The 13901-nt window shown below is 34.8% G+C and overlaps 1 protein-coding gene across 1 annotated transcript in view; it reads left to right on the top strand.

The window, feature by feature from the left end:
• The window catches only part of LOC131040431 (paired amphipathic helix protein Sin3-like 6), a 171630-nt gene extending 168120 nt beyond the window's left edge, over positions 1-3510 (top strand). Inside the window, exons 20-21 of the mRNA XM_057973336.2 lie at positions 2361-2443; positions 2605-3510. Coding sequence (XP_057829319.2) covers positions 2361-2424 — 64 coding nt within the window. The 3' untranslated portion in view covers positions 2425-2443; positions 2605-3510. The remainder of the gene's footprint in view (positions 1-2360; positions 2444-2604) is intronic.
• Positions 3511-13901: the final 10391 nt, after the last annotated feature.

Below are 13901 nucleotides of genomic sequence, written 5' to 3'. Positions count from 1 at the left end.
GTTTCCAAGACTTCCATGGAGATAGATTATCATAGCTTAGCTCAGATAGGACAACATTTACAATAATCATATCGTCTACTTGAGGAACTTGGCTTCACATAGGATTGGCCCTATAATCACATCGTCTACTGGAGGAACTTGGCTTCACATAGGATTGGCCCTATAGGATTTGGATAAATAATCAAACACTGTCTGTATGGTGAAAAATCTAGTGTTGTATTGACAATGGAACAGATTGAGACAAATATGCATTGGATTCACAAATGAGTTTAGCATGAAGAGATTGGTGTAAAATATATTTCAGCTATCGAGCATCCAGCAGATATCTTCACTAATTCTATGGCAAAGGTTCCATTTGTTGATCAATGACATATGGTTGGGATATGGGATGCTATCATCAAAGAAGCGTGTTTAGTTAATGACAACTCAGACTCCCTAAGTCAATCTTAAGAGAGCATGTTGAATATTAATATTAATATATTGCTTGTGTTCATTACAATATTTTTGTTACTTAGCTCTCTCATATACTTAGTGTGTTTATTATTTTGATCTTTATGATCAATAGTCATGATTTAACCCCCTGTATGTTGTTAATCAGTGGGTGAGATTTATATGGGCACATCCACATAGATCATGTCTTGGTTGAAGTTGACTATATATTTGTCCACAAAAAAATTTATGTAAGCAATAAAGTTCATTCATTATTGCTATTCAAGTGTGTCCTACAGCATGTCTTAATTCAGTGTTCATATCTTTCCTTTCAATTTTCTTTTTGTTTTTGGGTGATCGATCATGTTGCAAGGATCAATCCTATAGGCCCCTGGCCCATGAACATCTAAAACAACAATTTGGACACCTTCAAAATAAAAATTTGTCACATGATCTAATTCATGATGATTGTTGCCAGAAGTGCTAACTCCACATCCATGCATACGCACTATAGCTATAATATTCACCATGTTCATCATGGTTTTTGAATAATGTAGAATAGAAAACATGGCTTACATGAGAAAAATGATGGCAAGTCATGGGAAATTTATTAAGTTGACATTTTTTTATTTTGGTCCAGAAGGCTCAAACCTTTTAAAAGAATTGACAATTGGTAAAAAATGCTCAAGGTTCTTAACGTGCTGTTAAGTAGGACCAGAACACTTGAATAATGAGACTTTTCTGCCAAAGGCTACCTAATTACTAAATTTCTTATCTCATTTTTCTGCTGGGTGATGCTCGTTTTCCCACGATCTGCTAATTTTTGCTACTCTGCTATTGGCTGCTTCTTTTCTCCCCATTCCATATTAAAAATGTTATCTAATTTGCCACAAAATTTCTCCACACTTGGTTATATTTTTGTGTCATTCAGTGAGTATGCTCTTTTCTTTAGTTTCAGGATTTGAGTTCAGTGGGTTGGTGAGCAAGTAAATGGTCAGTTTAGGATATATTTTATGTAGTAGATAATTGTAAAGATTTCATTTAAGCCCATTATGTTTCTGCAGTTCATGAAAATGTTTACAGCAGTTTGGGAGCCCTCTATAGAAGTTCTCAGTGATGGGACAAGAATGTTTTGGAATCCAGAAAGATGGTTTCCCACCAGCAGGAATGGTTTCTGTGATTCACACAATTCTTTATTCAATGAGCTTTTTAGATATGGTGATTAAGTTGTGTCTTAAGAGTAAATATGCAAACATTATGTAGCATGCCATCATACAAAAGGGCAATTCCTTGAAAATAAAGGACTCAGGAGCATCAGGAATTACTTTTTGATCATTAGAATATGTAAACATAAAGCTAGTTACAAAATGGGGAATTCAATCATGCTGATTAATTTATAGGATACCTTTGAATATATGTACTTGTAGGTTCTGTGTCTTCTAAATTGTAAGCACCCCTTGACAGATAGGGAGAGAAGTGAGCATCAGCTGAATGACACATCCTTTTAATAAAGATTGACCAGTAGGAGAACATTTGGTCAGTAAGTGGAGGAAAATACTTGATCAGTAGTGAGATGGCCTTTGGGCACTTAGTTGAGGGTCTCAAGGTTCTCACATTAAATATTATCTTTTCAATGGTTTGTTTGCCATATGGTTTTAAATCCTCTCTGTAAACCAATGAGGATAACCAAACTCTTGAAGGAATAAAGAAATGATGGGCAACACTAATATGCTTTTCCAAATACCATTATCTGAATTTCTAACTATTTCCCTTTGTTAAAATGCTGCCTTTTAAGTTTTGGGGAAATTTTAGGTCTGGGAAATACGGATCAGTAATTCTAAAAGGCTGTTTCCAACTGTTTCAATTTTTATAAATACACATTTTTGGCAGAACCAAAGAAATCAACTAATTGTATCTGTTTTATTTGGCAGCTGCTCTGACAAGGCTTCTCTTTCCCAGGGAAGCAAAACAAGTCATGGATATTGCTTTTGTTAATGCAATTTCGGATTCAAAGGTAATGTGCCTAGTGTTGCTTCAGATTATTGTGGAACCAATGTAAATATTAGTAAGACACCTATTATGATGAACTGGCATGTCTTAAACTTCTCTGTCTTCACTATATCTTTTTGTCACTATGAAAGAAGAGTCTCACTGTTAGGGTTGATCTTCTTGCAGTTGAATTGAAGAGGCCATTCTTTCCATGCCATTTAAAAAATTTGGAAATGATTGTTGATGATATTTCAGAATTTGGTGGTTTGAATGAAAGGCACTTTTGAAGAACAGAGAATATAATGACAATGAAATAATGAAGTCAGACCAATTCTAATATAAGGTATCCGAAAGAATACGAATTATCAAATCAAAGTATTTTATCATCATCTCTAAGACAACACCTAATCATTTTTGAAGATGAGGAAACTTATATGCTATGGTATAGCCATTGGAAAATGCTGAAACTATAGTAATTATTCTTTACAATATGATAATATATAAATGGATGGACACAACAAGCAAGTTGTTGGGTTCATTCTGCTTCAATATTTTATGACAACGATTGAGGTAGTAATACTGTCATGTCTATCAAAGTTTTGAGCAAGAACTATTTGTTCCTGCATAGTTCACAACATTATACAATTTTGGTACAATGAATTTTGTTACTGCTTATAAGAGCAGGGCTGTGGCCATTGGCTATAGGATTGTTAATGAGTGAATCAACTATGCAGAATGTGATAATCTGAGTCGAATCTGTTTCTCCACGTAGCTTGCAGAAAGGGCAAAGGAGAAATCCTGATTATTTTGACAGAAGAGACAGGGCCATTTGGAATTTGTATTTATATAGGTAATTGCAAAATTTCTCTTCATTGTATAACTGTATTTATGTGTGGATGTTTTTATTCCATGATATATGCCTCGAAATGACAATGATTGACTAGCACATCAAAATATACTTTGCAATGTAGCTTTGAGATACAACTAGGTCACTTCTTGTATCACTAATTTTTCAGTTGTACAGGATCATGATAGCATAAGTTTTCAGATTTGATTCAAACAGATATTTATTGTGGGGAGAAATCATTGAATATATTGCATTAAGAGCATTTGATTAATCCTTAGGACATCACTGCAAGAAATATACTTGTCAATCCTGGGTGACACAGTTCAAGGTTATACACGTTTATTCAATGCAGGCAAGTGTTGCTTCACATTTCGGCAGTTCAATTTTTCTCTGGTTAAAATATGGACATCTTTTTTTTTAACTATCAACAAAAGTGCACTGCAATTGTATTCCAGTTTATCATGTTTTAATTTTATATTCCAGGTTTGACTGGCAAACCTATCTCTTAATGTGAATAAAAGCAATGAACCACAACCAAGGAAAATTGAATCCAAAAATTATAGATGAAATTCAATATATACTGCAGTTTGAATAAAGAATCTATAGAACAGGAGAGCTATTTTAGTAGCAACCTGAATGAAATTACCCTGCCCTCCTTTTTGGTGGAGCACCCCATTTGATCTGCACACTATTGTGAAAACTTGCATGCCAGTCTCTGTCATGCAACCACGTGCAGCTTCGTGCTTCATGCACAACCTATATTGTGCTGAAAACCATGCTGCAGAATTGTGCATAGCTCCTTGCTTTAGTGCTTCAAATTGTGCTACACAACTCGTGTGCAACCCTTTTTATCATGTGCCATTTGTACAACACCAAGGATCATGCTACCTTCACAGACAATTCAGTCTAAGATTTGTGTCTCATTTACACCTACACACATTAGCATACATAGAGCACATGATCCAGAAGTTAGAGAAAAGATTTGTGCACATCCCAAACTTCCATGCAACAATTGCACACACCTTCTGGAGCTGTTTCATGACACACCTCTTGTTGGCTTAGTGTGTGAACTGAATTTTAACCATTGCGAGATGAGGTGTCACACATGAAAACCCAACCAATTCAATCTCCATAGCTACTTTATTTTCACGTTCATGTAGTCTATAAATGTATATACCTAACATAAATGGATGAGTACACGCAAGTTATTGAGTAAAATAGATAGGATAAAATGCATAGCCATACATCTCCTTGGAGAGTATGCCATGTACAAAATGCACAGATTAAAAAATAAGTTTTTACAATTCTTGTATTCTTCTTCTTTCTACAACACATCCGGGTCCTCATCTAGAGAGTTGTCCCTTAGACCACATAGAACTTGATTCATTGCTATGAGATAAATGTACTTTTCATGTCCAATTTAATAAAATTGAAGTATTTGAGCCTCAATGTCAAACTATGAGATCCATCAGATTACCTCCCAAGCCATTTCAAATGATTTCAAATGGAAGAAGCGGAAGATGCAGTCCATGTGATGATGAAAGATGAAATTGCAAAGGCTTGTCAAGAGCAACAAACATTTCTATTCAACCAATTTGTTGAAGTTAGGTGGCTCTTTTAGATCAATCATTGTATAAATATTTTAATGACTCAGTCCCCTAGATCCTAAGTGAATGTAGATGTTACTGTGTTTGAGGGTAAAATAGATGCAGATGAAGGAAATAATGAGTTAGATCTCTATGAATGCATTTTTTGATGAAGAAAAGATCAATATTGCACTTCTCAAATTTTTTTCACCTGTAAAGAATTAAAGTGAGAGACCCATGATTTGTGGGAGGAGGACCAAACAAAAGGAAGACTTGAGCCAACCTAGGGAAACTTCTTGGAAGATTTCAAGGATCAATACTATCTTAAAGATGTTTATGTCATGACTTACCAAACTCTGCCCTTACAAGACAATCCACAGTCTGAAGTAAATCTAACCCAAGCCTTTATTTATATTAAACTTGGATGATAGCATATGGGAGGCCGACTAGACTCATGGAAGAAGGCCAACCAGTTTAAGAAGATACAGTTTCTGACCAAGGATAAATATAATAGCAGAGGCCGACTTAGGATAACGTTTGCTTACGAAGGCCGACCTAGACGAATTATGGCAGCGATTGTATTAAAGTTAAATAATGTCATTAAGATGATCGGTGGCTCCTTCAGAAAACAAATAATAATTAAATAAGCAGCAATTCGTCAAAAGGTTCAATTAAAACTGAACAAAGTGTCTCTTGGCAGTGGTTAGCATAAGGTGAAGAGGTGTGATTCTTGGAAAGGAAATAGTGGGATGAAGAAGTGACTCCATCCTAAATTGAAGGCATAAAAGAAGGAACAATTCATTTAAGGGGAAAGGCTATTCAACCTCTAGAATGCACCAAAAATCTATTATAATGAATTAATAATGTATAAAAGATAATGATATCTTGGTACATTCTAGGGGTTGGATAGCCGTTTCCTCATTTAAGGAGGGCATCCAAAAAGGATCAATGGAATTGAAAGAAATAAGCAGAAAATAAGAAAACTAAGAGTAGGATCAATGGAATTAAAAGAAATAAGCAGAAAATAAGAAAACTAAGAGCAGGATAAGAGTGGATAATAAATTCTGAAATCTGAATCTGAATTCAAAAAGGCATCAATAATGAATCATCTAATGGAAATAAGCATTTGATCTGTAATCAGAAAAACAGATATGACTTGAATAACAAGAATGGGCATCGAATAAGATCAGGAATTCTCATATATATATATATCAGTAAGACATAACCTACTTATTCAATTTTTAAAACTATTTGGTATGTCATATGTAGAATCTAATATGGCTATAATTGCATATTGATTTAAGAAAGCAATCTTATTAGAAATAGCAAGGGGAAACACAAGGAATGTGGGAATTTGAACTCCTCCCCATTAGGTGGATGCCCATTCAGTCGGTTACTTGTGCATACCCATTGTGGGCCAAGGCGTTGGATTGAGTTGGTTACGCGTTGGATTGAGTTGGTTACTTGTTTGACATTCTTGGGCTTAACTGGGGTGGATAGTCCCCTGACATCCTATAGTGTTTTTTCCCTCAAGTTTCTAATTGGGTTGCAACTCTAATATGCATGTATGTAAATAAGAATCTTCACTGCTATTGTTTTAATGCTAAATAATTAACTTGATGCAATTACTAATATGTGATATAATGAGAAAATACTCTTGCAAACAAATTATGTTATTGCTATTTTTTTTGTGTGTAAATGCTAGGTATATCCCAAAGGAGACATTACAATTGGTGTCAAAGCATCAATCCTGTCAAGTTGTAGGACAAACCTACTTAACTGCCATACAATAAGGGTTAACTATTCAACCCCTTCTTAAATGAATCAAAGATAAAATCAAATAGGCCAACATCGCAACTCTATATGTGTGTGCCTTTCAAATGTATATTGCATGCCTTCGTATATTTGTGTGTTTAGTTCCTGCCTTGAGTGTAATTCTTCCTTCCTTAATATGTAGATGCTTCATGGCTTATGTGTATACTCAATGCCTTATGCCTTCCATGTATTTTTGTGTATGCTTCATGCCTTATGTGTATACTTCATGCCTTATGTGTATTTATGCGTATTCTTCATGCCTTACATTCATATGTAACGTGTATTTATGTGTATGATTCATGCCTTAGTGTATTCATGTGTATACTTCAATCTTTATGCCTTACATTTATTCATGTATGATTCATACCTTACATGTATTCATGTGAATGATTCATGCCTTACGTGTATTTGTGTATGCTTCATGCTTTAGATGCATGCTTGATGCCTTATGTGTATTCATTTGTTTACTTCATGCCTTATGTGTATTCATGTGTATACTTCATGCTTTATGTGTTTGCTTCATACCGAATATGTTTTAGCATATTTACTCGTGTTATATATGTGTATACTTCATGCCTTATGTGTATTTATGTGTATGCTTCATGCCTTACATTCATATGTATTTTCCATGCCTTACGTGTATTCATGTGTATGATTCATACCTTGGTGTATTCATGTGTATACTTCAATCTTTATGCCTTACATGTATTTATGTGTATGATTCATACTTTATGTGTATTAATGTGAAGCATTCATGCCTTACATGTATTTGTGTATATGCTTCATGCTTTAGGTGTATGGTTCATGCCTTATGTGTGTTCATGTGTTTACTTCACGCCTTATGTGTTTTCATGTGTATACTTCACGCCTTATGTGTTTGCTTCATACCGAATATGTTTCAAGATATTTACTCCATGTGTGTTATATATGTGCACCTTTCTTGGGTACACTTTGTATATATGTGCGTGCGTGCGTGTGTGTATACTTAATGCTTTATGGGTATGCTTCATGCCTTACATTCATATGTATGATTCATGCCTTACATGTATTCATGTATATGACTCATGCCTTAGATGTATTCATGTGTATACTTCAATCTTTATTCCTTACATGTATTCATGTGTATGACTCATGCCTTAGATGTATTCATGTGTATGATTCATGCCTTACATGTATTTGTGGGTATGCTTCATGCTTTAGGTGTATGCTTCATATCTTATGTGTATTCATGTGTATACTTCATGCTTTATGTGTTTGCTTCATATTAAATATATTTGATCATATTTACTCCATGTGTGTTATACATGTGTACCTTTCTCAAGTACACTTTGTGTATATGTGTGTATACTGTGTGCTTTATGTGTATTTATGTGTATGCTTCATGCCTTGCATTCATATGTATGCTTCATGCCTTGCGTGCATTCATGTGTATGATTCATGCCTTAGGTGTATTCACGTGTATACTTCAATCTTTATGCCTACATGTATTCATGTGTATGATGCATACCTTACGTGTATTCATGTGAATGCTTCATGCCTTGCATGTATGCTTCATGCTTTAGGTGTATGCTTCATGCCTTATGCGTATTCATGTGTTTACTTCATGCCTTATGTGTATTCATGTGTATACTTCATGAGTTAAGTGTTTGTTTCATACCAAATATGTTCTAGTATATTTACTCCATGTGTGCTATATATGTGTACCTTTCTTGGGTACACTTTGTGTATATATGTCTATACTTCATGCTTTATGTGTATTCTTGTGTATGATTCATGCCTTAGGTATATTCATGTGTATACTTCAATCTTTATGCCTTACATGCATTCATGTGTATGATTCATACCTTATGTGTATTCATGTGAATAACTCATGCCTTAAGTGTATTTGTGTGTATTCTTAATGCTTTAGGTGTATGCTTCATGCCTTATGTGTATTCATGTGTATACTTCATGCTTTACGTGTTTGCTTCATATCGAATATGTTTTAGCATATTTACTCAATTTGTGTTATATATGTGTACCTTTCTGCCTTAAGTGTATTTGTGTGTATTCTTAATGCTTTAGGTGTATGCTTCATGCCTTATGTGTATTCATGTGTATACTTCATGCTTTACGTGTTTGCTTCATATCGAATATGTTTTAGCATATTTACTCAATTTGTGTTATATATGTGTACCTTTCTCGGGTGCACTTGGTGTATATACATGTATGCTTCATGCCTTACATGTATTCATGTGTATGATTAATGTCGTAGGTGTATTCATTCTTAATCGCTAATATATGATTAATCACTAATGTTTGGATCGAGGGCAATCACAATTAAATACAAATTTGACTCCTACCTTCCACCCACAAAGATACATTCTTTAGACTGAGATATCATTGACGTTGACATCGGCCATGTGGACTTGAATGAATTCCTACAGAGCATGACCAGACCAGATGGGAGGACCACTTGGGCCACTTCATTGGTGTGCTCAGGGCTTGTTCAAGTTGCAAGATTCCAAATGGCTTTGCAATCTCTTGACTTGATAATGGCCTATGCTTACAAGTATAAGCCAGATGAAAGATGGGTCTATGATCCACTTGATAACGTAATCTTGGATATCTCTCCTAATTCCATCAAAGATTCTCTTACACATCCCCAATTATGATTCATATGCATATGTCACAATTACTTGTGAAGAGGGATACTACTAGGAAGAGAAATCCAATGGGTTATATCAATGTTAATCTAATAGAGAAGACCAAGAAGCCCAACCAACTAGAACAGATAAAGATATTTCATAGGGCTTATTTACACATCAATGCCAAGGACTATGTCAAAAATAGGGTGGTAGGACTTGTTAGACAATTCAAATAACCAGAGGACAACTAAAGAGGGGGGGGGGGGCGGGGGGGCGGAGGTTGAATCAGTTGTCACCAAATTACCGGAGCCTTAAGCAATTAAAACTTTAATACCAGAACACATAAGATCAATATCAGAATACATAAACCAATTACCGAAATAGCAGATAAACCAATTAAGCATAACCAATAATTAGAGAATAGATACCATCCACATGACACCAAGATTTGTACGTGGAAAACCCGGTAAAGGGAAAAACCACGGCGGGAAGCCTACCCACAGTTAGATAATACTTCTGCAGTAAGTATGTGATTACAAATTGAGGGGTCTGTACTTGCAGTAAAGCCAACAACCTATGGCACACTGCTCATTACAAAAGGAGTCTCACTAACTACATAAAAATCCAAATTACAATCTGGAAGGAAGAATGAATTGCAATAATAGCATCTCCTATGCCTGAGTACAGTTCCAGTTAAGATCAATACCGGAGGTCTTAAACCTCTTGCATAAACCCAACTTGATCACCTATGATCAACCAAATCTCGTGCATGAATGATTATTACATTATTCGCTTGCATACTATTACCATGATCTACAATGAGATCATACACATATATATACAAACCCTCTACCTTAAACAATTAGGTCAACCACCCAAACAATAAAACCTATTACATAATTATAAAACATGTCGGTCTGAGACCAAACAAATATCATTCAACCCATAAGTCATTCTGAAAACAGATTGAGAAGTCCCAACAACACGTTCCATTAAGTCGGTCCAAAACCTAATAGCATAGAATAGCCACCGGACCTATAATAGGTCGTCATAAGACAAATGAAACACCACGAACAACTGGAACACAGACATGATAACCATTAGCATCTCGAGAACCTACTAGAAACCGCACCAACACCACTTATGCATAGGATCAAAAGATCTTCAACAAAGTTGTGTCGGTGAAACCCTCATCGAATCAATAAACCAGCCTTACCAACATATAAGATAACATCCAATCACCAAACCAATACCAACTGATTGAACATTTATCTGAGTAGCATGAGTAGTAGATCTAAGCCAATTCCATAAGCCAAAGCATACCAAAGTGTATCGGATCAACATGATCTAACCAACCAGAAACCAAACATCCTATCGGGACCAAAAAGATATCGAAAAACAACCAAAACAGCTAGTGTTGACATCAATAACAAAACATCAATGCAATACATAATCAATTCTTCCAAATTGCCAACAAACTCCCCCTTTGGCATTGATGGCAACACTAGATGTGAAAAACATCCAAGTGCCAAGAAATGCCAAACAAATCTTCCACACAAGAATATAGCAATGAAGTTTTGATCTATACTCCCCCTGTAGACGATATCACAGTTAAGTTCTACAAATTTCTCCCCCTAATGCATATAACTCCTTAACTTTTTCACATGAATATCTCTACCCCTTTGACATCAATGCCAGAGATCTGACATAAATATCAAAGCAAAATCATAAACCACTGAATCACAAGATTAACTATTCCCCCTGAGTAGTAGCATCACCATATCAATTCGGAATGAATAATAGTTTTGATAATGCATAACAGACTGATGCCAAATATCATCAATCAGTTTTCTGTCAGAGGGGTAGAAACCCGTAATCTGTCTCTAAGGTACTCAAATGATTCTTTAGGCAAAGGTTTAGTGAAGATGTCTGCAATATGCTCTTTAGTGTTCACATAAACCAATCTAACTTCATTTTTTTCAACCTTTTCCTTCAACAAGTTATACTTGATAGACATGTGCTTTGTCTTAGAGTGAAATATCAGATTCTTTGATATGTCTATAGCAGCAGAGTTATCATGGTGAATAACTACCAGTTCATTGCAATGCACTTTTATGTCCTTTAACATTTACTTCATCCATAGAACTTGTGTACAGTTAGTAGCAACAACAACATACTCAGCTTTAGCAATAGATAAAGATGTACATGACTGTTTCTTGCTAATCCATGAAATAAGTTTCTTTCCAAGAAAGAAAGCTCCATTAGAAGTACTTTTCTAGTCATCAACATCACCTGCCCAATCTGCATCTGTATACGCACATAAAGTAAAGTCATCATATTTAGGATACCACAAACCATATTCAAATGTTTCTTTTAAGCATATAAAAATCCTTTTCACTGCACTCTCATGATTTTCTCTAGGATCACTTTCATATCTTGATGCAATGCAATTTGCATTCATTATATCCGGTCTAGTTTGAGTCAAATATAGGAGACCTCCAATCATAGACTTGTATGTTGTAGGATTTACCGGTGTTGGTTCATCTTCCTTTCTTAATTTCTCACTTGTAACCATAGGAGTACTAACCGGTTTACAATTTTCCATACCAAATTTCTTTAACATCTCTCTAGCATACTTAGTTTGACAGATGAAAATACTTTCATCAGTTTGGGTAATTTGCAAACCTAAGAAAAAATTCATTTCCCCAATCATAGACATCTCAAATTCATTCTCCATGTTGGTAGAAAATTCCATGCACAACTTATCTTCACCTCCAAAAATGATGTCATCAACAAAGACCTCAATAATCAGTATATCATCATCAATGACTTTATAATATAGATTACTATCAGCATTACCTTTGGTGAAACCAAGTTTTAAAAAATATTTGTCCAACCTTGCATACCAAGCTCTAGGTGCTTGTTTCAATCCATATAAAGCTTTCTTTAACTTGAAAACCATGTTTTTATCGTCTGAAAGTGAAAAGCCATCAGGTTGCTCAATATAAACTTCCTCATCAAGATTCCCATTCAAAAAGGCACACTTGACATCCATCTAATAAACCTTGTATTTTTTATGTGCAACATAGGCAAGAAATAATCTTACAGCTTCATTCCTAGCTACAGGTGAAAAAGTTTCACCATAATCAATTCCTCCTAAGAATATCCTTTACAAACCAATATAGTTTTATTCTTCACAACTTGTCCATTTTCATTTAGTTTATTCCTAAAAATCCATTTAGTTCCAATAACATTCTTATTTTTAGGCGGGGAACCAAAATCCATTTGTTATTTTTTTCTATTTGATCTAATTCTTCTTCCATAGCTTTCATCCAACATTCATTTTTACATTCTTTAATTACTGATACCAGTTCAACTTGAGAAATTAAACATACCTCATCAGCTGCCAAACTTCTTCTTGTCATCACTCCTTTGTTCTTATCCCCAATGATTTCATCTTCTGAACGATTCAACCTCACATACCTTGGAGTCTTCTGACTCTCTTTCTCTTCCCTGATCTTCAATTACTTTTGAATTTTCTGATATTGCCAGAGTAACTGGTTTAGCATTTTGTTTCGATAAAGGTGCTACTGGTTCAATTATGATCATTTCCACTATCAATTCTTGCTCATAAATTCTGTTTTGACTTCTATTCTGCTCATCCACCTTGACATTAATGCTCTCCACAATTCTCTGCAATCTTTTGTTATAACATCTATATTATTTGCTTTCATTAGAATAACCAACAAATATTCCTTCATCACATCTAGGATCAAACTTGCCAATGAAATCATCTCTCTTGATATAACATTTACTACCAAAGATTCTGAAGTACTTAACTGTAGGTGTATTGCCAAACCATAACTCATAAGTTGTCTTATCGGTTTCTCCTTTGATATGTACTCTGTTGAATGTATAAACTGTTGCGCGCACTGCTTCTCTCCAATAGATATGAGATAGATTAGATTCCATCATCATGGTTCTAGGAGCATCCAAGATAGTTTTGTTCTTTCTTTCCACGACTCTGTTCAGTTGAGGTGCTTGTGGAGTAGAAAATTGTCTACTTACGCCATGCTTCTTACAAAAGTTATTAAACTCACCAGATGTGAATTCTCCACCATGATCTGACCTTAAGTACTTAATCTTCAATCCTGTCTCATTTTCAACCATAGCTTTAAAGATTTTAAACTTTTCAAAAGCCTCAAATTTCTCCCTTAGAAAAGAAATCCACATCTTTCTAGAATAATCATCAATGATTAGCATAAAATATATCACCTTGAAAACTTTTGATTTTAGCAGGACCACACAAATCACTATGAATGAGATCAAGAACATCATTAGATTTGTCTTGTATACTTTTAAAAGAGGTTCTGATCCATTTTCCCATTTGACATTCCTTACATACCAGAATATAGGGCTTCACAATCTTATGTATATTTCTAACTGCCTTAGTTGAACTAATCTTTACCATGGAATCAAAATTTACATGACATATCCTTTTATGCCAAAGCCAACTCTAATCAATTTGTGCAATCAAACATATCTTCTCACCAGAATTCAAATGAAATATATTATCTTTGTCTGAGTACCAATTGCAATCTCCAATCT

Source organism: Cryptomeria japonica, chromosome 10 (assembly GCF_030272615.1).
Source record: "Cryptomeria japonica chromosome 10, Sugi_1.0, whole genome shotgun sequence".
NCBI classification, from domain to species: Eukaryota; Viridiplantae; Streptophyta; class Pinopsida; order Cupressales; family Cupressaceae; genus Cryptomeria; species Cryptomeria japonica.
Note: the sequence above shows the minus strand (reverse complement) of the source record. Positions and strands in the feature narration are given on the sequence as shown.